Source organism: Notolabrus celidotus, chromosome 23 (assembly GCF_009762535.1).
Source record: "Notolabrus celidotus isolate fNotCel1 chromosome 23, fNotCel1.pri, whole genome shotgun sequence".
Taxonomy (NCBI): Eukaryota; Metazoa; Chordata; class Actinopteri; order Labriformes; family Labridae; genus Notolabrus; species Notolabrus celidotus.
This window is the reverse complement of record NC_048294.1, coordinates 5,771,279-5,799,029: the sequence shown is the minus strand read 5'-3', so window position 1 is coordinate 5,799,029 and position 27,751 is coordinate 5,771,279. Positions and strand designations below refer to the sequence as shown.

General features: G+C 41.6%; 1 protein-coding gene across 1 annotated transcript; it reads right to left on the bottom strand.

Moving 5' to 3' along the window:
* Window positions 1–462: 462 nt before the first annotated feature.
* Window positions 463–27,507, bottom strand: LOC117807853 (adenylate cyclase type 2-like). Its single transcript, XM_034677262.1, has 26 exons — window positions 27,211–27,507; window positions 20,821–21,776; window positions 17,913–18,110; window positions 17,674–17,835; window positions 14,656–14,805; window positions 14,050–14,204; window positions 12,342–12,453; window positions 12,120–12,247; window positions 10,501–10,659; window positions 10,247–10,406; window positions 9,870–10,052; window positions 9,581–9,612; window positions 9,414–9,473; window positions 8,526–8,589; window positions 8,300–8,397; window positions 8,135–8,219; window positions 7,797–7,934; window positions 7,639–7,716; window positions 5,745–5,920; window positions 4,595–4,679; window positions 4,343–4,501; window positions 3,015–3,161; window positions 2,815–2,922; window positions 2,610–2,724; window positions 2,300–2,424; window positions 463–1,232 (listed from the first exon to the last, which is right to left on the bottom strand). Exons 2-26 carry the CDS (start codon window positions 21,601–21,603, stop codon window positions 1,098–1,100), a joined length of 3,795 nt encoding a protein of 1,264 aa, XP_034533153.1. The 5' UTR covers window positions 21,604–21,776; window positions 27,211–27,507; the 3' UTR covers window positions 463–1,097.
* Between the last annotated feature and the right edge of the window lie 244 nt (window positions 27,508–27,751).

The window sequence follows — 27,751 nt, the reverse complement described above, 5'->3', positions numbered from 1 at the left end:
TTGACTTTTTTTTATTGTTTTATAAATATAATATAAAAATATGTCCCTTCAGTGACAAACTCTACCTTTTTTTTTACATTCACACGTCATCCCACGCAAAAAAAGAACATGTATTCATATATTCTGTACCACATTGTCAACAATGTAACACATTACATTTCAGAAAAGTGCAATTTGAATCAGCATCAAGTGTCTTTACGTGGCAGAACACATCTTTGTGCCAGGTATGTGTCAATGCATCAAGTTCTCAGCAGTAGTAGATATAAATACTATCTTTTAAATCAGTATAGGGACATAATAAATCTCTCTGACTCCAGCAGGGAGGGAAAAACAGACAAGGAAGGGTGGTCTGTGAGAATATGCAAAGCTCTGTTTCCCTTCATAAAGGCAGTGACATTAACCTCCAAAGTTACTTCACTTTAGTCGCCGTCTTCACTGGTAGAACCGTCCAGGATTTCACAACGAAAGCAAAAATAAGACTTTCAAATCTGTCACAATCTGGTTTTTCTTTCTCTTTTCCAGGCTGTGAATCACATCATGATTTATTAGTCTTGTTTTGAAACCCTCTGAGACCAGTGAAGAGGACCAATCAGTACCTCAGAGCTTCATTCATATCAACATATCTTGGTTTAAGACATTTTTAACGAAAAAAAAGAACAGCTGTTTTGTTCACTGAAACCAAAAACACATGATTAAACAGCAAAACATAATCTACCCACATGTGTAATCTTTGGTACACCTACAAAGGAACAGATTTTATCATTTAAATAAATTAGTTTATAACACACAGTGTATTTTATCGACTGTATCAATGAAGAAAAGTATAAAGAAGATTGTATTTTCACAATCTGTTACAGTACAGGGACAGTTAACTTTCACTTAGTCGTCTTCATTGAACCGGATCACAGGATCTTCTTTAGTGTCTCATCCAAAAGACAGAGGCAGCTCCTTGCTGAGTCTCTATAACAGCATGGAGTCTGTGCAAATGTACATAATGCTAATGACTGAGTCTCAGTTGAGACAGAGCCACGTGGTGCACCCGGTTCATCAAAACAAACACTGACAGTTCATGTTTGTACACGAGTCTGAGTCTGAGGTCAGAACTGAGGAGACGTCTGATCCGTGTTGACAAAGTACGTTCTGAGATCTCCTTTCCCCTTGACGTGGACGACTCCTCTGAGAGTGACGCCGTATCCCACGCTCTCCACCATCTGAGACGTCTCCTCCGTCACCTGGGAACAGAAAGGAAAGAATTACATGATTAATGCAGTCAATTATACAGAGCTGTGAGAGGAGTGTTTCCTAGTCCTGCTTCCCATCCACTCAGGAATTTTCCAGAGCTCTAGCCCAGGGGTTCCCAAACATTTCAGCCTGTGCCCCCAAAAATATTGGTGCCAAATTCTTGTGACCCCCACTGTCCCTCAAAGTGATTTAATGTGGCTTCATTTAGCTGGTCTGCAGAAAATGACCCTACCTATATGAGCATGTCTGTGTTTCCTGTGCCGTTATGAATTAACCTACTGCTACTGATGCTTTTGATAATTAACTGTTCACTAACCCTAAACTTAGGAGTCATCTGGCAAAAAGAAAGGCAGGAAGCTCATTACATTTTCTATGTTCAAGGTTTTATTTCGAGTTTAGCCACTATTTTTGTCGATATTTTTTTACTATAATGGGTAAAATGTACTATTTTTATATAATCAAAAAAGGAAGACATCTCATGACCCCAAACTTTGGGAACCACTGCTCTAGCCTTTAAAAGGGTACGCTCCAGAGACGTAGCTGAGACCAAGCGGCAACCTCCGGTCTTAAAATGTGAAGCCATTGCGGAAGTGTTAAAAACTGCAGTTCCTCGAGTGTCCACTAGAGGCTGGCTCCAGGTGTACAAGAAACCACATACACACCAATTCAAAAAAGACGATCTTTACAGCAGAAATAAACATGTTTACAGCATTGTACAAAAAAATGACTTTAGTCTTGATAGCTCATTTCTCTTTCGGCACACACTGTACGAGGGGTGAATTTTTTCATAACGCTGCAATTTTGAAGATATTAAGATTACGAGTCTTCCAATGAGAGGCACAGCTGACTTGATTGACAGGCGGGAACACTGTAGCTGTTGGCAAGGAGGCTCAAAGCCCGCTAGCTTGACAGACGTTAGGTTGCGTCCAGTATTTCCAATATTGCTCCCGCCACCGATCGGCTTCAAAACAGCGCTTCAGAAACAGATGGGTGACGTCACGGATACTACCTTGACTCCTTCACTAAGTCAACACTTCTACCTCGTTCCTCCTCTCACCTGTATCTTGTCCAACACTCCGGTGCTGTCCATCCTGCTCGCCACGTTCACAGAGTTCCCCCAGATGTCGTACTGAGGTTTGTGAGCTCCGATCACTCCTGCGATCACCGGACCGAGGTTTATTCCTGCAGATGAACAACGTTAACAAACTTATATCTCACTTTCTAAAAATCCTCCTTTGAAGACTTCATTACAGCTTTAATCATTCTTCCTCTGTTTAGACAGATAAGGGATTTGAAAGAACAGACTGCTTAACATCTTGAGTAAAGGATCCAGTAGTGATCTACATCTCTGTTTCAAACACACTCACCAATCCTGAGCTTGAAGTTGTTGAAAGAGTGCGTGTTGATGAACTCCAGTTTCCCCATGAGAGCAATTGCAAACTCCACCATGGAGCGAACATGACTGTAGGACATCTCCACTTTCTGCAGGGGGAGCCAGAGGTCATGTTACTGAAGAGCAGGAAACTGAAACTGCTCTTTCAAACATCTTTTAAAAACAGAGATGTATCAAACCTTTGTTTCATCTCCAACAGGCGTCTGTCTGAGCCCCGCGGCGGCCATGTACGTGCTGCCGATCGTTTTGATCTTCTCCACCGTGCAGAACTTGGGCTTGGAGAGAAGCTGCAGGACACAGAGAGGAAGTCAAAGAGAGCACAGTTTAGAGACCCACTGACTCCAGCCTCTGACAGAATTTAATATCCTCTTCCTCGTACCTCATCGAAGTCCGATATGATCTCGTTGAGGAAGCGCAGACACTCCAGCCCGTCTCTGTTGGCACTGCTCTCGCTGTAAAACTCTTTAAACTGAGGCACGGAGGCGAACATCACACACACGCAGTCATACGACTGACTGTACAGGTCCTGGAACAAGAGAACAGTGAAGTACTGGATGAGCCTCAATGACAAGATGACACATGTTAAACACAGCATGTCCACCGTCGTTTAATTATCTAAAGGTGTTCTTTGACCAGAGGGACTTTACCCCTGAACTACGTGTGTTTTGACCAGTGGACCCAGGGTCTAAATTTAGTTCAGGGGTAGATAATCTCCCCCCTAAAAAGCCCCTGCTAGGGGGGAATTCCTTTCAAAGGTCCCAGGACTTTTGGTGGGCAGGGCCTGCAATGCTGAACGTGTCTGATTGGTAGATTAACCGCAGTGTTTTTATTCCGCCCTCCGTCCACAATAACATCACACACATCTGTGATTCACTTGATTTCTCTTTCTTTCATTAGTTTTTATTTGTTCTATCTTTTTTGTACGTGTGTGTACTTTTCAAAAGAAGAAGCTGTGATTCTCTTGATTTAGCAGCTTGTAACAGTAGTCTTCTCTCAGCCCACCGTGAATGCGTCTCTCCCGGTGTTCCGGTTTTAAAAGTGACCCTGTAAACTGGAGACCTTCAGCTGAACGTGTCAGTGTTTGTGGAGTTTACACAGCTGTTGAAACACAGAGGGAGTTCCTGGGAATGCAAACTAGTTTAGTTTTTATTAAGATTTCAAAATATCCTCATCAGATATTTAATGATCGTCTAAAGACGTTTATGAGGGATGCATCCGGCTGAGTCTCCAGATAACAGGGTCTCTGTTTAAACCAAAACACCGGCCGATCTCTGCCACAGCTTTTTGAGTTATAAACGATTTTAAAGCCGTGTTGAAACGTCTTTGCTACTCGCGCTTATCTCCTCTCACGTGTTGATTCAGTGAATCCATCTGTGATGAAATATAGCACCATCTAAAACAGCGCCAGCTGAGTCTCTTCATGCTAACAGGCTAACTGTTGTGTTGCTCATAATGATACCTGCCTGTCCGTCTGCTTCTATGGTGTCATCTGTGATGAATGGCATTTGTCTTTGTTTTACTGCCCTCTACTGGTCTGGTGGTGTAGTGCATTTACTTTTTTTTCTCTATACGTCACTGGCCTGATTTACACAATCTACCCGGGACTTCAGCCCGCAGTCGAAACGCAGACAACAATGGGGGCACAGGAACCTTTAAGTTCAGGGTGAAGTAGTTCTGGGGGCTAAAAGCACCTTCTGTTGTGTTTACCTGGTTGCGAATAGTTTTGCCCATGAAGAAGGAGGCGACGTGGAGCGGCAGCACGTTCTGCAGGAGGAGCTTGTTGACGTTCTCCATGGTCTCCATCTCCTCTCTCTCCGCCATGAAACAACGCTCCAGGAGGAAGTCCACACGGCAACCCAGCTCGTCCTGAGAGAGACACGACACATTTCAGCATATTCTTTTACCATTATCACATATATTCACGATTCTCTCTTTCAGTGACGAGATGAAAACACGTACCTGTCGGGCCAGAATGAGGCAGACGATGTAAAAGATGACGAGCCAGACTCCTGACATGATCTGAGGGTCTTTCAGGACCCCGGGCCTGAAAGAAAACACATCAAAATCAAACACTCACAACTTTCAACTCTTACAATTGTGACTACTGAACTACAATCCCTCTGTTTCCCTTCCATTACGTAACCCCTCACTCAACAGTGTCTTGTATCCCGGAGTAAAGTGAGTCGACCCCCTGCTGTAGAAAGCTCCTGAATAAAAGATGCTGATCGGAAACTCCAGACAAGCTCACAACAATCTGGGCTCAGAGTGAGGACTAAAGGCGGGAATTCAACACCTTGGCTGAGCAAGGCGGACGGAGCGAGGACTAAAGATAGCAGCGAGTGAATGTGGAGGAGAGAAGGTGAACTGGAGCTGGATTACTGAATACTGAGAGACCGTGCGGGTGTACAAATCCAGGTCTAAACTCTTATTTGGTCATCTTAAGTTGACTTGAGGCTTCTAACGCGCTTTTACCTAACTTTTTAAAGTTAATTTACTTCTTGTTGTCGTCTTTCTTTACAATTAAAGCCTTAAATGTCTCTTTATTTTATTAAAGCACCTATAGGGAGTTTTTATTTGGTGGTGAAACAGACTGAAATTAATATTGATGTCTCTTTGTGACATAAAAAAGCAAACTAGATCATCAACAACAGGAGAGATGGTTTCTAGGTGCTTAATTTTAATGCTGGAATCCACTGGTGGGGGGTAGGTGTCAGACCACGTGTTGAACTGCACACTGCCAGTTAAATGTATTTCACATTTCTTGCAAATCTGAATGTTAAAAGTCATCAGGAAGCACAATGACACATGTTCAGGACAAAATCGGCAAAGACTGCTTCCTCCAGAGGGGGCGCCAAAACCAACACAGAATGAAAGTTCGTCTCAGGAGCTTTAAAAATGTCTTTGGAGGGATTTTATCTGGTCTGCATGCAACAGAGGTGAAACATTTTGTACTGACGTGATGTCTAACGTAGAAAATACAATTTAACGAACAGGCCTAGGTTTTGATTTTCGCTCATGTTTGAAATGCTTGAACTTACGATTTACTAAATGCTAAAATAGTTCATATTTAAAGAGTAACAGCTTCTGTTGCATTCACACTGTGGCTCACTTGGTGTCGTTGTAAAGCAGGTTGATGAGGCAGTAGGACCTTGGGGCGTAGACATGGAGGAAGAGGGCGAGGTAAACCACCACGGCCAGCGTGAGCAGAAAGGCCTTCACTGAAATGCACGTCCTGACGAACACGATGACTCCCAGCATGGCCAGCAGGCAGCAGTACAGGTAGTACTGCATGTTTGGAGGAGGAGGGAGGGAGGGAGGGAGGAGGAGAAATGTGGTTCAGAATGAGTTATGTGAGACGATCAACTGGAGCTGTAAACATTCAAGGTGTCGTAAGCAAACAATCAGAGCACTTTTTAGGTTAACTGAGGATACATGTCTGTTTTATTTACTCTTTATGTTCCTGTCCTGTCATAGTAAGAACAAATAAAGCGTCAGCTGCTCATCAACGACTGAGGAGGCCATAAAAAAGTTACTGGAGGGACTTCAAGACATTCAAAATATATTAGGAAACTTCAATCTTCATGAAACTGAACTGAGAGTCATCTAAAGAAAATCAGCTTTTGCGCGACGGAGTGATGACCTGACAAATATTAAAGCTTATCTCTGTTCTTTTTAAAAATCTTGTTGTGTATCTCTGTATCTAGATTAGGGGAGATCGTCTCAATCAGCTGATTATGGCAACACTTTAAGGGTCGGATTGGTACACTTGGTGCCGCGACAGAAGGGTGCCAAAACAGCAGGACGGTACGGGTCGGTTAATTTTGCACCTTTCCCAACTTTTGATCGTGGAAACGCCGACAAACCGTACCAGAAACACAGCATATGAATACACCACGTCTGTTTTCTAAACAGGCCAAATGTGCAAAAGAAAAAACTAATTGAAGTACAGATTTTAACGAGGGATCTCCCGATCCTGATCTCAACTATCGGATCGGAGCCGATCTGGATGTTTTTTAATTGATCTGTGATTGGCATTTGAGCCTATCATCTCATCCGATCATTTACGTCCGCTGTCACTGAACCCAATTTGCAGCTGAAGGTTAGCGCACAAATGTAATTGAGCGTTCTGAGTGCTTTACTGTGTACGTCATGAGAAAATAATAAATGGGACTTTGATGTAGAACTCACATGTGCACTGCCAGACACATTACAGAAAAAAAAATCTGCTATACACACCCTACGGTAACTCTCAAGGGACATATGGTTCAAAAAGGTGAACACATAAACCAAACACAGGACAGTCTGTTACATTAGCATCCTTGTGACTAGCAGCAGCTGCCGCTCTTTATACCGTCATGCCGCTCTGTAGCTCGTGGCATGCAACCCGGCATGTTTCGATCTCGCTGTCACTCCCAATATTTACGTCTCACAGCTGAATGCTGCCGTTGTGAATAAAGCACTGCCTCGTGAGACTTGTGTTCAGAGCAGCCTCGGATTTAAGCGTGCTGTAATGCATGCACACTGTTTTTTTTGGGTCTCACACAGCAGAGCTTGTTAAACAGATTATGAGTTTTACAACAATGCTAGCTGGATTAAGTTGAATAGAATAAACACAAGACATATTTTAGTTATTTTTTTAATTACTTATTTTTGTTAAAGAAAAAAACAGCGTGCCGCTCAACCCCTTTACCTCTTGTGCAACTATTATCTAGGCAAACACAAGTATTGGATCAGGACTCGATATCGGCAAATATTCAATATAAAAAAAAACAGATCTGGGGCCAAAAAAGCTGATCGAGATCATCCCTAATTGTAACCTAGTTGTGGAGTCATTTTTCACTGGAAAATATGTTAATTGTTGGAGGTGCTGTGATAAACCACTTCATCAAAAGGTGCTTTATCAAATATTTCTGAAGCCATATTTTCCACTGGGAATTTTAATAATCAGATGAACGCATACATAGATAGATAACAAGGTTTAATGGTGATTTTGAAGTACTCACAGGCCCGGTGTAGAGTTTCAGTCCTTCCAGCTCGGTCCTGTTGACGATCGCTGTACAGTCATTTCCCGGGAGGAAAAACTGAACAAAAAATCAACAAATGTTTCAATAAATGACTGAAAAGTGAAAGACAAGATGAAGATGAGGACAACAGAACTCACATAGTTAAGGATGGCCATCAGCAGCGTTATGAGCACGCAGAGACAGACCACAAAGATCCGCAGCGCGGCCCTGGTGGAGACGCCACGGGACAGCCCCGATATCCACTGAACGCCCATCGGCATCTTTGAACGCCATTTCTGTAAACAAGCAACATCCAAAAAATAAATACAGGAATGTTTATGGCTTTTAAATCTTCATACTTGGTGTTTGACTTCAAAGATCCACAAAGCAACCGTTCACATGTCGTTCTTAATGAATGAAAACCAACACATGACAGCCGGAAGATCCTCTTTACTGACCCTGAACATACAAACATGCACATGTGTTTGTTTTTTACCTCCAAGTATCCAGTGAAGGCGATGGATAGAATTAGCACCAGCACAGGGAAGGTCACACCGTAGGACACTGCCAACTCAAAGTTCCTGAGAAAGGATGTAAAAAAATGATTACGTTCACGCACAAACAGAATCACGAGGGAGCAAATAAAGGATGTTTGACTCACTTCCTTGAGACGAGCATCTGAACGGTGAAGAGCGTGATGAAAATCAAAGCAATGCAGCTGATGGATTGGTGTAAACCTCTGACTTCTGAAAGGCGGAACTGAGAGACAAACAAGGGGGAAGGAGTTTTGGTTTGCAAACACACAGAAGAACAAAATAATCATGTTTTGTTTCTGCTGCTTTAACAAAGGAGGAGTGTATGTATCAGCATCTCAAGCTCAAAGCTACCTTCTTCTCCAGGCTCAGGTCGTTGAAGAGCAGAGTGCAACAGTTGAGCTTCTTTAGTCTCCTCCTTCATGAATGAACACAGAAAGGAAGTCAATCAGCTGACAGGTGTTTTTTTAAATAACAAGAACAGAAAAATGACGATTGGCTTCAAAACAGCGCTTCATACACGCCAGACGTTGGTGTGGATGTTGTTTCCGCGGTTTCTGTAGCCAGCCTCAAGTGGACACTCGAGGAACAGCAGTTTATAACACTTTTGCATGGGCTTCATACTTTAAGGTTTCATAGATTTCTATTCTAAATATTCAGCAGGGGGAGGTAAAGCACACAGCCTAGAGTGGCGGGGGTGAGTTATAGCCAAGACCAGCATCTCATCTTTGCTCTGCCTCCCCTGTCTTCTAATACCTAGCTGCAGACTCTTCTTGTTGTGTGTTGGGTGGTGGGGGCTGCTAGGGTCCAGGTACTAGAGTAGGTAGTATCGGTCTTGTTTCTACCTGGAGCTTGCATGTACAGAGCCTGGGTCTGTTGGGAATGGCAGTACTGTATGGGTTGGGTTATTAAATTGGGGTGTTCTGCTGGTGGATATGATGGACAGTGGGAGCTGGTACTGAAGGGGGTTGCTCTGGGACGCTAAAGCTAACTGGAGGAGCTCACTTGATAACCCCAGCGATGTGCTGGCTCTCGCTCCCCATCTGTCCTTTCCATCTCAGGCTTTTGGGGACATAAGGAGCCATGGGGCAGGCTACTAAACTTATCAGTAAAGGGCCTAGTGGGGTGGAATTCCTAATCACTGAGCGCTCATCTTTTCCTTCAAGTTCCTTGTGTTTTACTCAGAAAGAGCTCAGACAGAGACGAAACAATGAAGACATAGGTCTTCATCAAAGATCTTACCCTGCTGAGTCCATCGTGTCCAGTGATGATCCAACAATGGTATCTCCTGCCAAACTGGGGCTGAACAAGAACACATCAGAAACAGAATTAACCTCAAACATTAAAAACTTTCACCGGTATCAAGAGGATTCATGGAGGGAGTGAAAACACGTGATTTGGAAACGTACCTGGATGAACTGCTGTTGCGAGCTGTTCTGGCCTAAAACACACACACACACACATTTTGTTAGCAGTATGAATGACCTGAGGTGACCTCTCTCAAACACTTACAGATTAAAAATTATCTAACATCAATGAGAGACAGACAAAGGAGGAAGAAGAAGAAAGAGGAGGGTGTGTGTTCCGTGTTTACTGAAGGACTGTTCGATCCAAACGTGTGTGAGCTCTGAAAGCAGTTAGTTTTCACTTTTAAGCACCAGGAGAATTAAATAAAGGAAGTACGGCACAAACACGTACAGAGGACGGATGCGATCTGTTCATGACATTGGTGATGCTTCTCGGCAGTTTCCTCTTCTTGGAGGGCGTGGCTTCAGGGTTACTCAGGTCCGCGAAGGGGTGGATGGTCCTCCAGGACTGCAGGTACTGAGACATCCGGACCGACGCTCGCTGCCTGGGTTCCCCCGACGCCAAAGTGGTAACCTGAAATTCAGATAGAGATTCTTTGGTTACTTGTTTCACTTTCCATAGACCTTTCTGGAGTCCGTGAGCTCCAACCCTAACTCAGTCACCAGATGTGTGTCTAACATGAATCTGGTCCTGCTTCTGCCTGTTAAAGGAAGTCTGTCCTTGACGCTGTGACTTGCTAAATGCTGCAAACTTGCATGTAAACTTACTGATTTAGGTCTCCTGGAAATGCTGCGTTGCTTGTAGGGGTCAATCACCAGGTAGGTTTTCCTTCCCTGGAGAAGAGGATTCCGACTCCCCCCGTCCCCTTCCTCCACTTGGTACGCTCCGTTCAAGTGCTGCAGCGTCTCCTCTGTGATGTGAACTCGTCTGTTAATAACAAAAACACACTGTTGCATGAAAAGACGCCACAAAAAACCCTCAGAACTTGATTTTATACATTGTCCGGCCAGGTGTTTCTTACTCAGGTAATCCTCCAGACTCCATGTGGTTGGCCAGCGTGACGTCATGTGACCACACGTCATACTGCCACTTCTGCAAGCCAATCACGCCGCAGAGCACGTTGCCGGTGTGGACGCCTACACGCATGCTGATCTCGACCCCGGTCGCCTCTCTCAGCTTACTACAGAGACAGAAAGAAGTTTAACATTCACCCCTGCTATCCTCTGGCTTTCTTTGTTGAGCCATGAAGCTTTGAAATGTACCTTTAACTCATATTTTAGTAGATGTAGCAGATTATATTGGCAGCCTGGTTCTTTTTGTATTGATTTTAAAATTAGTTTTCTAGTTTTTAAGGCGCTGCATGGCCTCACACCAGACTACACCTCAGAGATGCTTTTAGTAAATAAACCGGGAAGGCCTCCTCTCTTTTAGCCGTTCCTCAGAGCAGAACAAATACTTCATTCTCCAAGACAATGGAACAGCCTGCCAGAGGATCTGAGAGAAGCTGGAGATATTGAGGCTTTTAAATGTAAACTAAAAACTTTCTGTCTGGCCTTTGGACAGCTAAAGAGAGACAGGAAATGTGGGGAGTAGAGAGTGGGGGAGGACATGCAGTACATGGTCGCTGCCAGGAGTCCAACCAGGGACCTCTGCAACGAGGACTTTAGCCTCTGTATATGGGGCGCTTAGACCGCTAGGCCAACAGTGCCCCCAAGAAAAGTTATTTTAAATAACAAATATTCTGCTTTGATGAGATATCTATCTCTGAATTACAAGAAAATATTTTCAGAAAAAAAAATAATCATCTGGCATATTTTTCATTTAGGAAAAAAAAATTGTAATTCAGAGACAAATATCTGGTTAATTCCGAAAAACGGAGCAGATTTTTTTTCTCAGGTGAATGCAATGAGATTTTAATGTTGTTTATAATTTATTTAGTTTTAACTACTTTTTATTTTTAATTTTCTTCTATTCAGTTTTATTCATATTTTCAATGTATTTATTTAATCTTCCATTTTTATCCTGATCCTTTTTTATTTATTTATTTGAACAATTTTTATTCTTATTGTTATTTATTATTATTACAATTATTATTTTTACAATTATTTCATTTTTTTAAGTTATATTTTTGGGGCTTTACTCTTCTTTTTTTTATGCTTTAACTTATTTTAATAACATATATTTTATTATTGTTTGTGCGCATTAGTCACTATTTCAAAATCCATTTTCTTTTTTAATATGCAGCACTTTGCCATTATTTTATGTCTGGTTTTTCTTGTTTGCAAAACATTATTCATTACTCTTCACGACACAAACACAGGACAAGTTCAACTGAGAATGCGCTGTTTGGGATAATTACAGTAAATTTAAATTTACTGCGCTCGAATGTGTGGTGTGGTTTCAGCTGCAGTGGAGCGAACAGTGAAATAAAAGTGCCAGTTGACCCATGAGGAAGTTATACAGAGAGTAAAAGCAGTACATGCAAATTTGCCGCAATGCAAAAATTTCATTCATGTGGCTGGAAAAAACAGAGTTTCAAAGGAAGGAAGTGCAGCATCAGCCATTTTTGTTTTATAGCAGAATTATAAATAACAACAAAAGAAGAATACGTCATAAAAAAAACACTTTGAATGAACTGACCTGATGGCCGTGCACATGTCGAGACCCATCTGGACACAGTTCCTTGCATGTGTGGGGATGGGGTCAGGTAGGCCCGACACACAGTAGTAACAGTCACCTAAGATCTTAATGCGAAGACACCCGTTCTTCTGTGGAGAGGAAGAAAACCAGACGGGGAGATTAGAGCCTGACTCCTGCTGAACTCAGAGTTGTATTTTGCTCTGGGTCAGCTCCTCCTCTCACCTTGGCGATGTCGTCGAATCTGCCAAAGAGCTTGTTGAGCACAGCGACCAGCTCCTCTGGTGTGCAGGTACTCGCCAGCTTTGTGAAGCCCACGATATCTGCATACAGAATGCTGCACAGATACACACAAACATCAGACATGTGTGCACTCATGTGAGTCATGTAACATTTACATCAGAGTGTGCAGAGTCAAATCTGAACACATGTTTTTAGTCAATGTGTGACTTAGACTTCTCTGTGAGTCTCATAAACTTACAATAACATAGACTCCTCTTATCTCAAGGTCTGAGATTTGTCCACATTTAAAGTTTCTTAAAAGTCAAAGTAATTCATTAAAGGGATATTCAGTTTTTATGAAGTGGGGTTGTATGAATGACATGTCACTAGTAACTGTACGAGCCACAATGGATGCCGCTCAGCTCTGCCCCTTTAATGAGAAACTGAACGCAAGCTAGGCTACAGTTCACTGCAGATGGGGCCACCTAGTTTAGCTAATTTTGACTTCCACCAGATCTGTGTCCGGTACGTCTCTGTTCCACTGCGGTCCGGCTTTGTGTCCTCATATCCATCAACACCCAACAGGGTTTCAGAATGCAGCACGGAGCAGGACCTCCGGACAGCTGGAGTCATGTGACCGAGGTTTTCCCCCGGTAATCACTGAATCAAGGATTCTCCTCCTCCTCTCCTCATCCATGTTGTCTTCCTGGTCCTCTGAAAACCTCTGACCTGTTGACTCCAGGCCTGGCTCCGCTCATCATGACTTTGGTTTGTTGTTGTAGTTAAGTGAAATACGATCTGGTGATAACACAGAGTGTTTTATTCTGAAAATTAACCGGATGTTTTCATTTTGTTTTGGTGCCTGACTTCCTGTCCCGTAGAGTCTTGCGTATCTGATCTGGAGGGCTCCGACCTGCCGGATCAGAGACGGAGCGGATCCAGTGGAAGTTAACACATCGACTAGAATAGAAACCTATCAGATCTGGTGCCGTGACAGATCGGAGACGGACCGGACACCAATCGAGTGGAATTTGGTAGTTACTATGATGAGGTTGGATATTTGGCTTGAAAGGAGGCAGGACTTGCATTAAAATGTAACATGTTTACTTTTGTTGGTACTTTAAATTGTAAAAAGAAACTTTGGTCAGGTTGCATTCAAGGGGATCAGTCCGTCAAAAATTCCTGCACAGTGTTTAACTCTTAAGGTTTGTTTGCAATGTTTGAAGTACTCTAAGTTGTGACTTTGAACAAACATCTTCTTATTGAGTACTTAAAGAATTGGCATTGACAATAAATCAGGATTCAAAAGTTCAGTCGACAAAAGTATGCATTTGGAGGAGCCTCGTCCCAAGACAGGAGGTGATGGTGCTCATGGGAAATGCAGTCTTCGTCCCCTTAAACCAACCTATCCAAAGAGGTCAGAATCAACACATCATGAAAACTCTTCCACGTTTTTTAAACCCGTTCCGCTTCACGTCAGGGTCTTGTCTCAGACTGTCGGGATTCCTTTTCCCATAACAACCTGGTAACCATACATTATCCCTCACGTAAATCACAAGAACATAGTCAGAGCCGGAGCGAGGCCTCTGACTGACTGTAAAGGATGCAGCAGATGAAACAGGAAGTCTTGTCTGGAAGTGGAGAGGGACAGCTGTTGAGTTCTGGAAAAGCTAACAAACCCAACATGACATCATCACAGTGTCATCCTCACCTGACGTCTTTGTGCTGCCGTATGTAGAAGCTGTGGAAGTTGTGGAAGTTGGATTCGTTTCCCGCTTCCCCCGTCGGCTTGGAAAGCCTCTTTATCACCTCCGTCTTCAGCTCCATGGCGATGTAGCGGGGCAACACGGACAGGAGGAGCTGCTCCTGTTGTCCAGGAAGGAAAAAAGGGATTAAAAATAAGTGCGGGAGACAACGGTGAGTGACGCGCTTTAGACCCTGAACAATTTCCACATCGGCTGTCCGTTCACGGAGGCCGTAAAAAGACGAGGCGGCCATCAAAAGGCTCTTTGAGGCGATGCCCTGTTTACTCTGTGGACCATGTTTCATCTATTTGTTTACCTGCTGTGAATATTGTCCACCTGGGTTTGCCTAGTCTACCGCTGCTTGGCATCAGACAAGTGAATGATTAATCTATTGACCTAATAGACAGAAGAGCACACAGCAACCAAAGCCAGGCCGTGCAGGTAAAGAGGCCCTTTATGAGGCAGATTACACGTAATGATTTTTAATTCAGATCCACTGAAACAGGCAAATAAAAAAAAAAGGAAGCTAGATCTGAGTTCCAAAGAATCCTCCAGGAAGTCTTTGTGCTCACCTGCTGGTATTTCCTGACTTCCTTCTGCGAGCGAATGGCGCTGAACTCTTCTCTCTTCTGATTGGATTTCCGGAGATCATGCTCGGTCATCCACAGGTGGAAAATCCCGACACAGTTCACACACACGAAGAGCACGGCGTTCGCCACCAGCTGAGGAGAGGAGAGGTGATTACTGTTACTCAGCCTCAGCAAAATAACAGCTAAAGCAGTGCGTTAACATGTGGATCAATCACTGACATATGAGTCAATCATCAAACTGTTTCAACACTTAGTGAGAGACCAGATTCAGTTACACACATGGGGCCATTTAAGACCTGGTTTAGGATTCATCTGTGAGGATAAACCTTGCTTGTCACAACCACAGATTGCATAATTCATGGTCGTAGCATCCGTGACATCACTGTTGCCTATCGTCAGGTGCCATATGGAAATGCTGACTCAACCTTGGAACCTTAAAGGTGACATATCATGCAAAATCGACTTTTTAATGGTTCTCTACCTGAAATATGTGTACCTGACATGTCTAAAAAAAAACAAAAAACGAAAAGAATCCATTCTGCCCCTGTTCTGATTTCTCCACCTTTCTGTAAATGTGTGCTGAAACAAGCCGTTTCAGATTTCCATGTTTTTGTTACGTCACAACGACATCCGGTCTGTAATGGAAGTCAGAGCTTGGAGCTTGTTCAGCCCATAGACTGTATAAAATACAACTTAACTCCTCCTCTGTTTTTCATTCCCTGCACACACGTGTGCTAACAAGGAGCTTAGGAGGGAGGCATGCTAGTTGTAGGCTGTCTTAATAAACACAGAGGTCGGTTTTACTCCCCACGTCTGCAGATTTGAAGATCTAGTGGATGATTTTTATTTTTCATGGAAAAGTGCTAGCGCTAGTTAGCATAGCCACATAGCTACATGTTCGTAGCTGTGTACCAAGACACACATGTCGACATACTGACAAATAAAACAACAAGAAACACAGAATCTGTGACCAGTCGTTCAGAAAGGTCCTGCTGCAGGCGCATCGCCATCAGGATCAGATTCTGGATCAGATTCAGATGGTGGAAGTAACGCGGGTCTGTGAGCAGCCGTGTATATTCAGCCAACATGTAAACATTAGATCAACGTGCTGGACAGCCGAGGGCACATCCACTTCCTGAGGGGGCGTGGTCAGAGAGCTCATTCTCATTTAAAGGCACAAACAGAAAACAGACTGTTCTGAGGAGGGCTGAAGAAGAGGGGTTTTCAGGCATGCCAAAATCTGATTTCAAAGTGTTTTTTTGAGCAATAAACTTTAAAGACATGTTTTGGGGACCTCTAAGACAAATATATTTTGATGAAAAAGAGCGTAATATGTCACCTTTAATATCTTCGAAACTGCCACATCATGTGTGCCGAAAGAGAAATTAGCTAATCAGACTGATTAGCAAACATGTTTATTTCTGCTGTAAAGATCGGCTTTTTTTTAATTGGTGTGTATGTGGTTTCCGGTACTTCTGCAGCCAGACTCTAGTGGACAATCCAGGAACTGCAGTTTTTCAACACTTTGGCTTCATTCAACGAATTGGCTTCATTTCTCACCTCCAGAGGTTGCCGCTTGGTCACAACCCACGGAGAGATAAATGGACTGTGTTTATACTTTGCTTTTACATTACAAGCCGCATTCACACCAGAGAGGCTGCTGTGAAAGGCACCCAGCAGTATAAGCTACTTCCATTCACACACGGATGACACAGCTACCAGGAGCAGTTGATTGTTCAGTGTCTTGTGGAAAAGGGTACCTTAGATCCAATCCAACGCCAGACTCGACCACTGAACCACAGCCGCGTCACATACGGTCTGACTCGCTTCATTTTACTATCTGAGCTGGATGACTGTTTTGTGGCACATGCAAAGCAGTGTTCTCTTCGCATAGGAAAATAATAAGCAAATGTTGGCCTACTCCTCCCTTTAAAGCTTCATTATGTGAAGCACTTTGTTTTCCATAAAAATGTGTGGGAGGGTCAACTGTAACAGAATTCTGGACAAGGCACCGAAACCATTCCAGGAGGTGACGTCATGAAGCTGAATGATGGAAAACCAAGAGCGTGCAAAGCTGTCATCAAGGCAAAAAGGGCGCTACTTTAAAGAATCTAAAATATGAAACATATTTTGATTTATTTAACATTTTTTTGTTAATTAAATAATTCCACATGAGTTCTTTCATAGTTATAATGTCTTCAGTATTAATGTTAATTAAAATACAATTAATTAAATACCTAAATAAATAAGTTAGAAAGTAAGGAAGTAAGGAAGGAAGGAAGGAAGGAAGACAGTAAATAAATAAGTAAATAAATAATTAATAGTTAAATAAATAAATAAGTAGGTAAATAAATAAGTAAATAAGTAAGTAAATAAATAAATAAATAAGAAAGTTAGTAAATAACTAAATAAATACATGAGAAAGTAAGTAAGAAAGAAAGTAAATAAATAAGTAAGTAAATAAGTAAGTAAGTAGGTAAATAAGTAAGTAAGTAAGAAATAAAGTAGATAAATAAATAAGTAAGTAAATAAATACATAATTTTATTTAAAGTAAGTATGTAGGTAAATTAATACATAAATAAAAATATGTAATTAAGTAAATAAATACATAAATAAATATATACATACATAATTAAATAATTAAGTAAGTAAATACATAAATAAATATATAAATAAGTTAGTAAGTAAATAAACAAGTTAATAAATAAACAAGTTAATAAATAAACAAGTTAATAAATAAAATAAATAAAATAAATAAAATAAATAAAATAAATAAAATAAATAAAATAAATAAAATAAATAAAATAAATATGTCTAAAGTAAATAACAGATGTGAAATTTAATATACCGAGCTACAGCTGATGTCTGTTTTCATTTGAGCAGAGCTAAGCTAGCTGTCTCAAACTGTTCCAGATCCCTTTGAGGCTCACTTTTAAAAGATTGGGAATCAAACTGCTTGTTAAACTTTTCCCTTAAATCTATTCACAGTAAATCTTTACCTGCACAGCCAGATCTGGTGTCTCCGGTTCCGTGACGGGGACGTAAACACTGATGATGATTACGTGCGAAACGCTGGTACCGATCCCAACCATGAGGGCCCAGGCCATGGAGAGAGGCAGCACAGTGTAAACACTCAAAGAGAGGAAGAGGAAGAACGCCACCTGAGGGAAGATGGAGATAGTTAACAACAGAATGATGACAAATCTCTTCGTCTTTTTGTTTCATGCTTTGTTCTCACCTGTTCCCACGCTGTGACGGGCCCTCCAGTGAAGATGAAGACGATGGCAGTGATGTACAGAGTTCCCCAGACGAAGAGGGCCAGGGCTCCTCCACAGCGCCTCACAGTGGCCAGCCAGGGCAGGCAGACGAGCAGGATGGCACTCAGACAGAGAACGATGCACAGGATGGACAGAGCTCCTACGTGGACGTCGATATGCTGCGCAGAGATGTGTAAAAATCTGGAAGTTAGTGGCAACATTTCAACATTTAAAGAACAATATTCTAGACAATCTCTCTAAAAGTCTGTTAAACTTAAAGATTCAATTCAATACGCTGGAATAAAGGACTTAAGACCCAGTAGTGTCCTGTCTGCTCATCACTGAGGACTACAATGAAAGTGCTTCCTTCATCAGACGTGAAAGCTTAGCTGAGCTTCAAACCGCCTGTGCGTTGTTTTTAATCTGTTCCTGCCATGTGAATTATGTGAGTATTTCAAATCCTGCAGTTGAAAAACATGGGGCACTTTCTTTTTCTCTGGCGTTGCAGCTGTCACAAAAAAACCTTCGATCTAAATGAGATATCAAATTTTAGGATCATATTTCATTAAAGCAAAAATAAAGTTTGAGTCTGATTCGGTTATGTACGAACCAATATGGATATGCAAATGTTCAGGTTTTCAGTCTGAACAGAGAGGAACAGCTGTTATGTCAAGAGAGAAGCTCTTCAATGAGGCCGAATCCATAAAAAGTATAATTATGAGACTAAAGTTGAAGCAACACGAAACATCTTTTTGCTGGTTCAAATGACCTACATATGTATGAGATACAATGTGTCTCATTGTATTGTTGGAATAAGTGGCACACAATGACAAAGCAACAATAATGTGGCGGTACTTTTGAGAACAGGTTTAATGCTCCATTTATTCAACCTCGATTTGAAACCACTGCATTCTCTGAATTATCAACAATGTTTCAGAGACAGCACATGACGAGTTTGTTGTCATGTGCTGTCACACAAGCCAAGCAGTGGAATCCAAGATGGCAGCCAAGCCAAGAACTAGAATCCAAGATGACAGCCAAGCCAATAACTAGAATCCGAGATGGCAGCCAAGCCAAGGACTAGAATCCAAGATGGCAGCCAAGCCAAGGACTAGAATCCAAGATGGCAAACAAACCAAGAACTAGAATCCAAGATGGCTGCCAATCCAAGAACTAAGAGCCAAGATGGCAAACAAGCCAAGCACTAAATTCCAAGATGGCAGCTGAGTCAAGAACTAAAATCAAAGATGGCAACCAAGCCAAGAACTAGAATCCAAGATGGCAGTCAAGCCAATAACTAATAGCCAAGATGGCAGCCAAGCCAAGAACTAGAAACCAAGATGGCAGCCAAGCCAAGCACGAGAATCCGAGATGGCAGCCAAGCCAAGAACTAGAATCCAAGATGGCAGCCAAGCCAAGCACGAGAATCTGAGATGGCAGCCAAGCCAAGAACTAGAATCCAAGATGACAGCCAAGCCAAAGAGTAGAATCCGAGATGGCAGCCAAGCCAAGAACTAGAATCCAGCATGGCAGCCAAGCCAAGCACTAGAATCCAACATGGCAGCCAAGCCAAAGAGTAGAATCCGAGATGGCAGCCAAGCCAAGAACTAGAATCCAAGATGGCAGCCAAGCCAAGCACGAGAATCTGAGATGGCAGCCAAGCCAAGAACTAGAATCCAAGATGGCAGCCAAGCCAAGAACTAGAATCCAAGATGGCAGCCAAGCCAAGCACGAGAATCTGAGATGGCAGCCAAGCCAAGAACTAGAATCCAAGATGGCAGCCAAGCCAAGAACTAGAATCCAAGATGGCAGCCAAGCCAAAGAGTAGAATCCGAGATGGCAGCCAAGCCAAGAACTAGAATCCAGCATGGCAGCCAAGCCAAGCACTAGAATCCAACATGGCAGCCAAGCCAAGCACTAGAATCCAAGTTGGCAGCCAAGCCAAGCACTAGAATCCAACATGGCAGCCAAGCCAAGCACTAGAATCCAACATGGCAGCCAAGCCAAGCACTAGAATCCAACATGGCAGCCAAGCCAAGCACTAGAATCCAACATGGCAGCCAAGCCAAGCACTAGAATCCAACATGGCAGCCAAGTCAGTCCTCTGTTGTTGTGTCTGTGCCTGAGGTCTGAGTTTCTTCAGCTTCATGCATGATACTTCCTGTCATGTGTGGTCTAAATGTGTGGTGCTCTCAAGAAAAACATCTTCTCATCAGTCTGGGACCACTGGATTAATTATATTTATGGGATGCTGTTGGATTTGTAAACCATGTTTGAACCTGTGATGTCTACAGCCTTGGCCTACTTGATTTTCACCTGCTGTTATATACCATCCAATAAGGATTGGGCATTACTTGGCCCTAAAGGAGTGTAACTTTCTCACAGCCCTGGATCACTGGATGGTATATGGTTATTGGATGCTTTTTGGATTGCCTTACCATTTTAAAATTAGGTCTTTGAAGACCTGGCCTACACGAGGCCCACCTGATCTCTGAGGCCCAGGCCTACCTGCTGGAATACACCTCCAAGGAATCACAGGACTTTCCTTCAAGCGGTACAGTTTTTATTTCTATATCATTCTTCATCTTTTTAATCTCAACTCTGAGACTTCTTGTTGTTTTCTGGCATAAATGTTTCAAATGGACATAAAATGGACAATGAGTGTGTTGAACTGTGAGAAAAAAATTCCCTAGCCACTAGAGCCTACAGTAGCATCCGTACTAACGCCCTAAATATTAAATTTACTTCGATATAAGACGATGAAAAGCTAGAACCAGTTAATATCTCACTTATCTATCCATTGTCTAAAACATTCCGTATCTAAATATGCAGCTTAGCCTGTCTCTCTCTCTCTCTCACACACACAAACACACACTCATCATGTCTCACCCGTACTGTGGTGGGGATGAGAACTATGAGGGCCACGCAGAACGCCAAGGACAGTACCAGTCCGGACAGCATGGCCGGGGTCTCCTCCACACATTGCAGGCAGCCTCTGTGGAACACCTGAAAGCAGCAACACACCCCTTCTTTCACACTCCGCCTCGACCGAGTGCTCCCAGTGTCCTCGTCGTCGTCGTCCCACCTGACGTCGATGCTGTCCCTCGGTTGGAAGACGTCCGTCGAATCGTCGCTTTGTGAGTTCTCTCCTTTGTGTTTATCAGTCAAGTCTGATTTGGGTTCGTCTTTGTCACCCTCAGGGCTGTCTTGGGCGTCTAATCCAGGCTCAGAGAAATTCAGAGGAGAGATGTGGTTTGTCTTATCAAGCGTGTTTCTATTGAACTCAGATAACTCTTCATCAGTGAGGTCGCTGCTGAATCCAGCGTTAACGTGTCCACGGTTAGAATCAGAGTCAGGGGCACCGTTATCTTCATGCGGAGTCACACTTGCTCCCTGTAACAAAGAATTGGCTTTCAGAGGTTCAAGGGCTTGCACTGTTTTCGCCACACCCACCTCTACAGAACCCTGGGATGCATCAAGTCCTGGTTTTAAAACGTCCCCACTTTGTTGTTTCACGCCATCTGTTGTTTTAACTAAGTCTCCAAGCTCCAAGGTATCACCTTTGCCCACCACGTCACTTGGGATGACCTTGATGTCCGGCACTAAAGGCAACTGGAAAGTTCCTTCTCCACGATCCACCTTCTCCTGAAGACCCTGAGACCGGTCTGGCATTGTGACTCGTATGAGTGTGAAGTACAAATGTTTTGTTGATGGAAAGATGACAGGCTCTTTCAGAGGTCACACAGATCCTTTAAGGTCCTGAAGATGGCTGATGTGGAATCTTAAACCACAGCAATATCTCCTTTGATGGATTCTGTTTCATTCTGGGTTGAAGAAGAGTCGTGCTGCGAAAGACAAGAAGAAAATTGAATTTAAGATTTGAAACAAAATCGTCAAAGTGTGAGAGTTGTTTCGGTTTTGGAACAGCCTTTAATACGGTCTCAAATATAGGGTGAAGTATCAGAAAGATGAAAATTTTACACACTGATACGACTATATATTGTAAACTTGAAAAAAAAATCAACATAAGTAGGAATGAGTGTAACATCAGTCAGATCTGTACTGTTGAAAGCAGTCCCTAGATCAAAATCAGTGTCCCTCTAATGTCATGACAAACAGAACACATTCAGATGGGGCTGGGAGCTGAGCTGCCACTACCATTAGCTCCATTACTGTGACTGTGAACTTGTTTCTTGGTGTTTGGCTTGCAGGTTCGGGTTCCTTCAGTACATAGCTCAATTTTTTTAACAAAAGGAAAACACTACTTTTAAGGGGCTGAAAGCTGTGCGACCTTTAGCTCAACTTGTTTCGTTGTGTTCCACTTGCAGATTAGGATTTCTTCAGATTGAGGGAAAACCATCCTTCTCTAGAAAATACATCAATGCATAGAGTAGTCCCTTGTTCAAAATCAGTAGCCTTCTGATGCCATTACAAAAACCAGATTACGGGTTTTTAAGAATGTATTTGAACGTTTCTATTAACAGAGGTAAAACCATCTTTTAATACATCAACCATTGTCCCTTTAATGACATGACAAAAACGACACATTCAGAGGGGACTGGAGGCTGAGCTGCCACTACCATTAGCTCCATTACTGTGACGGTGAGTTTTTTTCTGTGTGTTTGGCTTGCAGGTTAAATGTCCTTGGGTACATAACTCCTCTTCCAAATAAAATCAATTGCAACTTTAAAATCATGTCCTGCAAAACTCAACACATTCAGAGGGGGCTGGGAGCTGAGCAGCCTTTAGCTCAACTTGTTTCTTTGTGTTCGACTTGCAGATTAGGATTTCTCCAGAGTGAGGGAAAACCATCCTTCTCTAGAAAATACATCAATGCATAGAGCAGTCCCCTGTTCAAAATATGTGGCCTTCTGATGCCACGACAAACACAACCCATTCAGAGGGGACTTGGAGCTGAGCTGCCACTAACATTAGCTCCATTACTGTGACCCTGAGCTTGATTCTTTGTGTTTAGCTTGCAGGTTAGGCTTCAGTTGCAACTTAAAAACTGTGTCCTTCTGATGTTTTGTGAAACACAGAGAAAAAATTCAGAAGGGGCTGGGAGCAGAACTGCCTTGAGCTAAGCTTGTTTTTTCGGGTCTGACTTGCAGATCAGGATTTCTTCAAAATGTGTTTGTACGTTTTTATTGACAGAGGGAAAACCATCCATCTCTATGAAAGAAATTGGCAAATTGGACGGTCCCTAGTTCAAAACCAGTGTCCCTCCAATGCCATGACCAAAACAACACATTCAGAGGGGGCTGAGAGCTGAGCTGCCACTACCATTTGCTCCATTTCTGTGACAGTGAACTTGTTTCTTAGTGTTCGGCTTGCCGGTTAAGCATCCTTCAATACATATCTCAATTTTTTTAACAAAAGGAAAACATGATCCATTCAGGGGGCTGAGAGCTGAGCTGCCTATAGCTCAACGTGTTTCTTGGTGTTCAGGGGTTTCTTCAGTATGTACTTTAAACCTCTTTAAACCAAATCATCTCCTCCTCTCCAAACTAACTCAATGAACAGCAATTCCAGATTAAAATTAGTGCTCCTATGATACTTAGGCAGCCCATCTAGGGTCTACTAGTTGAGCTACTACCAGTATTATTTCAGCCTGTCTAGCTGGTCCACTTCTATGGAGATAAGAATTTAACATTGTCTATTATACTCGTTTTTACAGACTTCAGCAAAAGCTAGCAAAAACAGAATGATAGCATCATGTTTACAGTAGATAAGGTATTAATTACATAATGTGATTATTATAGTATCTGAATCTGAACCAGGGAAGAGAAAACATCATCAGTACATCTCGACCAAGAATACAAACATCATTTCACTGTGCTGGCTGAGACAGTAAGACAGAGTTCAATGCTAACAGCAAGGAAGTCATACCTGTGCATTGTTTTAATACCACTAACATTACCATCTCCCTCCAGTCATTTCCCCATTACACAGAAAACTAGTTTGTCAAGCTGTGAGCTCTTCCCCAGTGACACACACTTCACTCAGGTGTGTACTGGAATGACATGTCTGCGACGCACCCAGTGCACATTAAAAACCTTTTTTCCATTCAACACCTTCATTCGGAGGTGTTACTGTGATCTGCTTCTCTGCGGCGTTCCTCTGTTCCTGCTCAAAACGAAGAAGTTTAGAGACTGTGTGAAAAATATCCCAACTTCATCATATCTCTATTGTCCAATTAGTTCAAGGATTAAATCTCTAATTCATCTCTTTGCTTTCTTCTGTGGTTACACATCACAAAAAAAACAGGGAGGGATTAAATGTTACTTTATATGATTTATTAGTTCACCTGGTTTGACCTGCCTAGTGTCACCCTTACTGTGCTCTTTCATCCTTGACAATAACCTGGTTTCTTTTCAGCACTTCACAATAAGTTATTATATGCCCTCTTTAAAGCAAAACCCCCGTGTGGTAGTGTTACAGTGCATTTGTTGTTCCTGGTGTTCTTTTTTCCCCTGCCGGCAGGATTCAATACCCTGCTCTGTTTGGCAAAAAAAACACAGGAGCACCAACCCTTTTATTTCAAACCAAGGATGTGAAATGACAACAAGTATATCAAGTTTCTCAATACCTTGACATATTCATCTTGTTATCTCAAGATAAAAACACAGCACAGAGGAAACCTGCTTTGTTGTACCAAGATAATGAGAAAGATAAGTTCAGATCTTGAGTAAACAACCAGGAGTTACTCATTATCGCAGGTAAACTGAGTAAATGAAATGTACAGATCTATGTCCACTCAGGGTTTCTGTACAAATCCAATTAGATGTATGGTAGATATATGCGATCATTAAAGTGGACCTATGGAAAGTGACTGGTTAGTCACTTTTGGAGGGGTTACATTTCCCTTAAAATCAAGACAATCAAGCTACAAAATAAGATAAATAAGCATATATGACTTTGTGCTCTAACCATTAACTACTGTCTTTAATTAGTGATTAATCTGGCCACAACAGGAAGTCATAAAAATGTGGAAAAATACAAAAAGCTACCCGTCAAATCGTCGCCACAAAAAGCTATCCAGCCAGGCAAAGCGTTTACAGCTCCAGGGATCACAAGATGTACCACTGAACATATAGCCAATAGACCTGCTTCTATTCTCTCTGGTCGACAATGAAGGATATAGAGAGTTAATGAACACACCAATGCCAGAGTATAACATAGCATTTTTCCAAGTCTCTGTATGTCTTTTTTTTTAGTTTAAACATAGCAATATGTTATCAAGGTATTATCCTACCATAAGACTTTGATATCGTTCCATCTCTACAGGATAATTTTCTGGTGAACTAGAAAACAAAACAATAATCAAACAACCACTCAGTGACTAATGAGTTAAGTTCTACTTAACTCATTAGTCAACTCTTAACTCTTTTGTCCTTACGATCTTGAGCTACTGAACAGCTGAAATGAACTCGTTCTCACAGGACGGCAGAGTCAATAAAATGTATAGATGCATGTTAGGGCTTCAGTATATCACTACTTTGCTAATAAATGTTCAATCCTGTTTGGTTTTTACAAGAAAAGTACTCTAATCAAAGAGAGAGGCAGCAGAAAATGTTGGAAAGTATTTCTCCTTCTCTCTCCAAGACAGAGGGACTATTTTCTAAGTAGATGATTATCATAAAATCAACTTCATGGGTCATTTTAGGTGAGTAAAGCCAAGAAACAGCTAAAATCAACCTGAAAATGTTAAATTGATAAATTCAACAAAAATTCAATGTTAAATACAAAAAATCTGATCACTATGACTCAACTTAATATCATAAAATAAACGACTTGAATCATTTTTGGTGAATAAAGCCAATAGACGGCTTCAAGTTACTCTGAAAATGTTAAATTCATAAATTCAACACAGATTCAAAGTTAAATGCAAAATACATGATCACATGAATCAACTTTATATCATAAAAGCAACTTCATGGGTCATTTTAGAAGAGTAAAGCCAATAGGCGGCTAAAATCACAATGAAAAATGTTAAATTGATGAATTCAACATGAATCAAATGTCAAATGCGAAATACATGGACACTATGAATCCACTCTATCATAAAATCAACTACTTAGGTCATTTTAGGTGAATAAAACCAATTGACAGCTAAAATTACCCTGGAAATGTTAAATTGATAAATTCAACCCACAATGTTAAATGCAAAATACATACTCACTATGAATCATGGATTTTGTTAGTGAGATTATAAAGACAGCTTTGATAACAAAACCATTGATTCACAGTGAACATCTTTTTTTGCATTTAACATTTAATTTGTGTTGAATTTATCAATTTAACATTTTTCAGGGTAATTTTAGCTGTCTATTGGCTTTATTCACCTAGTATCAGATTTTTTGGTGATCTAAACAATGACAAACATTGTTAGTGAGATTATAAAGAAAGCTTTGATAACAATATTTGTGTTGTTATGGATGATAGCAGCAGTTGTAAACATAAGAGTCTAATTTTGAATTAATCAATTTAACATAAAAGTATAATTTAACTCTCATTTTCAGGTAGTTGATTATCATAAAACAACTAATTGGGTAGTTGATTTACTTGGGTAGTAAAGTTGATTCATAGTGATCGTGTATTTTGCCTTTAACGTTAAATTCATGTTGAATTTATCAATTTAACATTTTTCATTGTAATTTTAGCTGTCGATTGGCTTTATTCCTCTAAAATGACTCAATTAGTTGATTGTATGATATTAAGTTGATTCATAGTGATCATGTATTTTGCCTTTAACATTGAATTCATGTTGAATTTATCAATTTAACATTTTCAGGGTGTTTTTAGCTGTCTCTTGGCTTTATTAATCTAAAATGACCCAAGTAGTTCATTTTTTTGATAAGCAACTACTTGGAAAGAAGTCCATCTTTCTTGGAAAGAGAAAGAGAAATACTCTTCCAACATTTTCTGCTTCCTTTCTCTTGGATGGGAGTACTTTTCTCGTAACATCCAAACATATAGCAGCAGGTGTAGGAGTCAATTTAACATTTTTGTATCATTTACCTCTCATTATGAAAATCTCCTTTAGCCTACTGACCATACTCTTTGACTTAAAACTACAGTTTTAGGTGATTCCCTCACTTTGCACCTCACTTTGTCGTCAGCTGTAAGGTGATGTCAATATATTGGTTGTGTAACAGAAGAAGAGTTTAAAGTGGAGAATTAATTGAGGAGGATTTTAAAAACACTATGAGTCAAAAGTTAGGATGTTAAAAAGTGTATAATAGGGATAAAGAAACTGTGAAAGTGAAATGTTCTTACCTCATTGTTTATCAACGCTCCTCTCTTCTCGTCAGCCAGCTCGAACACGCGACAGGTTTAATTCCCCTCCGTCTTTAACTTTCTTTCTCTGCCATCCTCTAACTTCTCTCAGAGAACACTAAGAAGACTCTTTGGACCATGAACGAGTTTCAAAAGTGCCCCAAAAGTCCTCAAAAAGTCGGCTTTTCTTTCCTCTGCGCACGAGAGTCAGTGAGGTTCTGAAGCGCGAGGCAGCGAGTGCGGTGCGGGGGCGTGCGCAAGGCGAGTACGCGCGCCCTGGTCCAGCTATTCAAACAGATGTAACATGAGGTAAACCAAGTCTATGAGGTAAACAGAGAACAGAGGGATGGAGAGAGGAAGGACAGGGTACAGGTCAAACCGCAGACCAGGCCGGGGAAGTGTTCAGTTACTTCACCTTTACTCTATTACCTTTACCAGTTTCCTTTATTCTTCTCAATTACACGCCATATATGGGCATGGATGTGCCTGTAATAAATTGCCAAAGTGTTGAATTATTTTAAAAATTACTTGATGATTATAA

What these genes read in the sequence shown, in the direction of transcription:
- LOC117807853 (XM_034677262.1), bottom strand. Translation starts at nt 21,603, where the DNA reads ATGCCAGACCGGTCTCAGGGTCTTCAGGAGAAGGTGGATCGTGGAGAA. An exon ending in ACAGATCGCATCCGTCCTCT is followed by an intron (nt 9,613 to 9,869) that starts GTACGTGTTTGT and finishes TGTGTGTTTTAG; the next exon opens with GCCAGAACAGCTCGCAACAG. An exon ending in GACACGATGGACTCAGCAGG is followed by an intron (nt 8,590 to 9,413) that starts GTAAGATCTTTG and finishes TCATTCATGAAG; the next exon opens with GAGGAGACTAAAGAAGCTCA.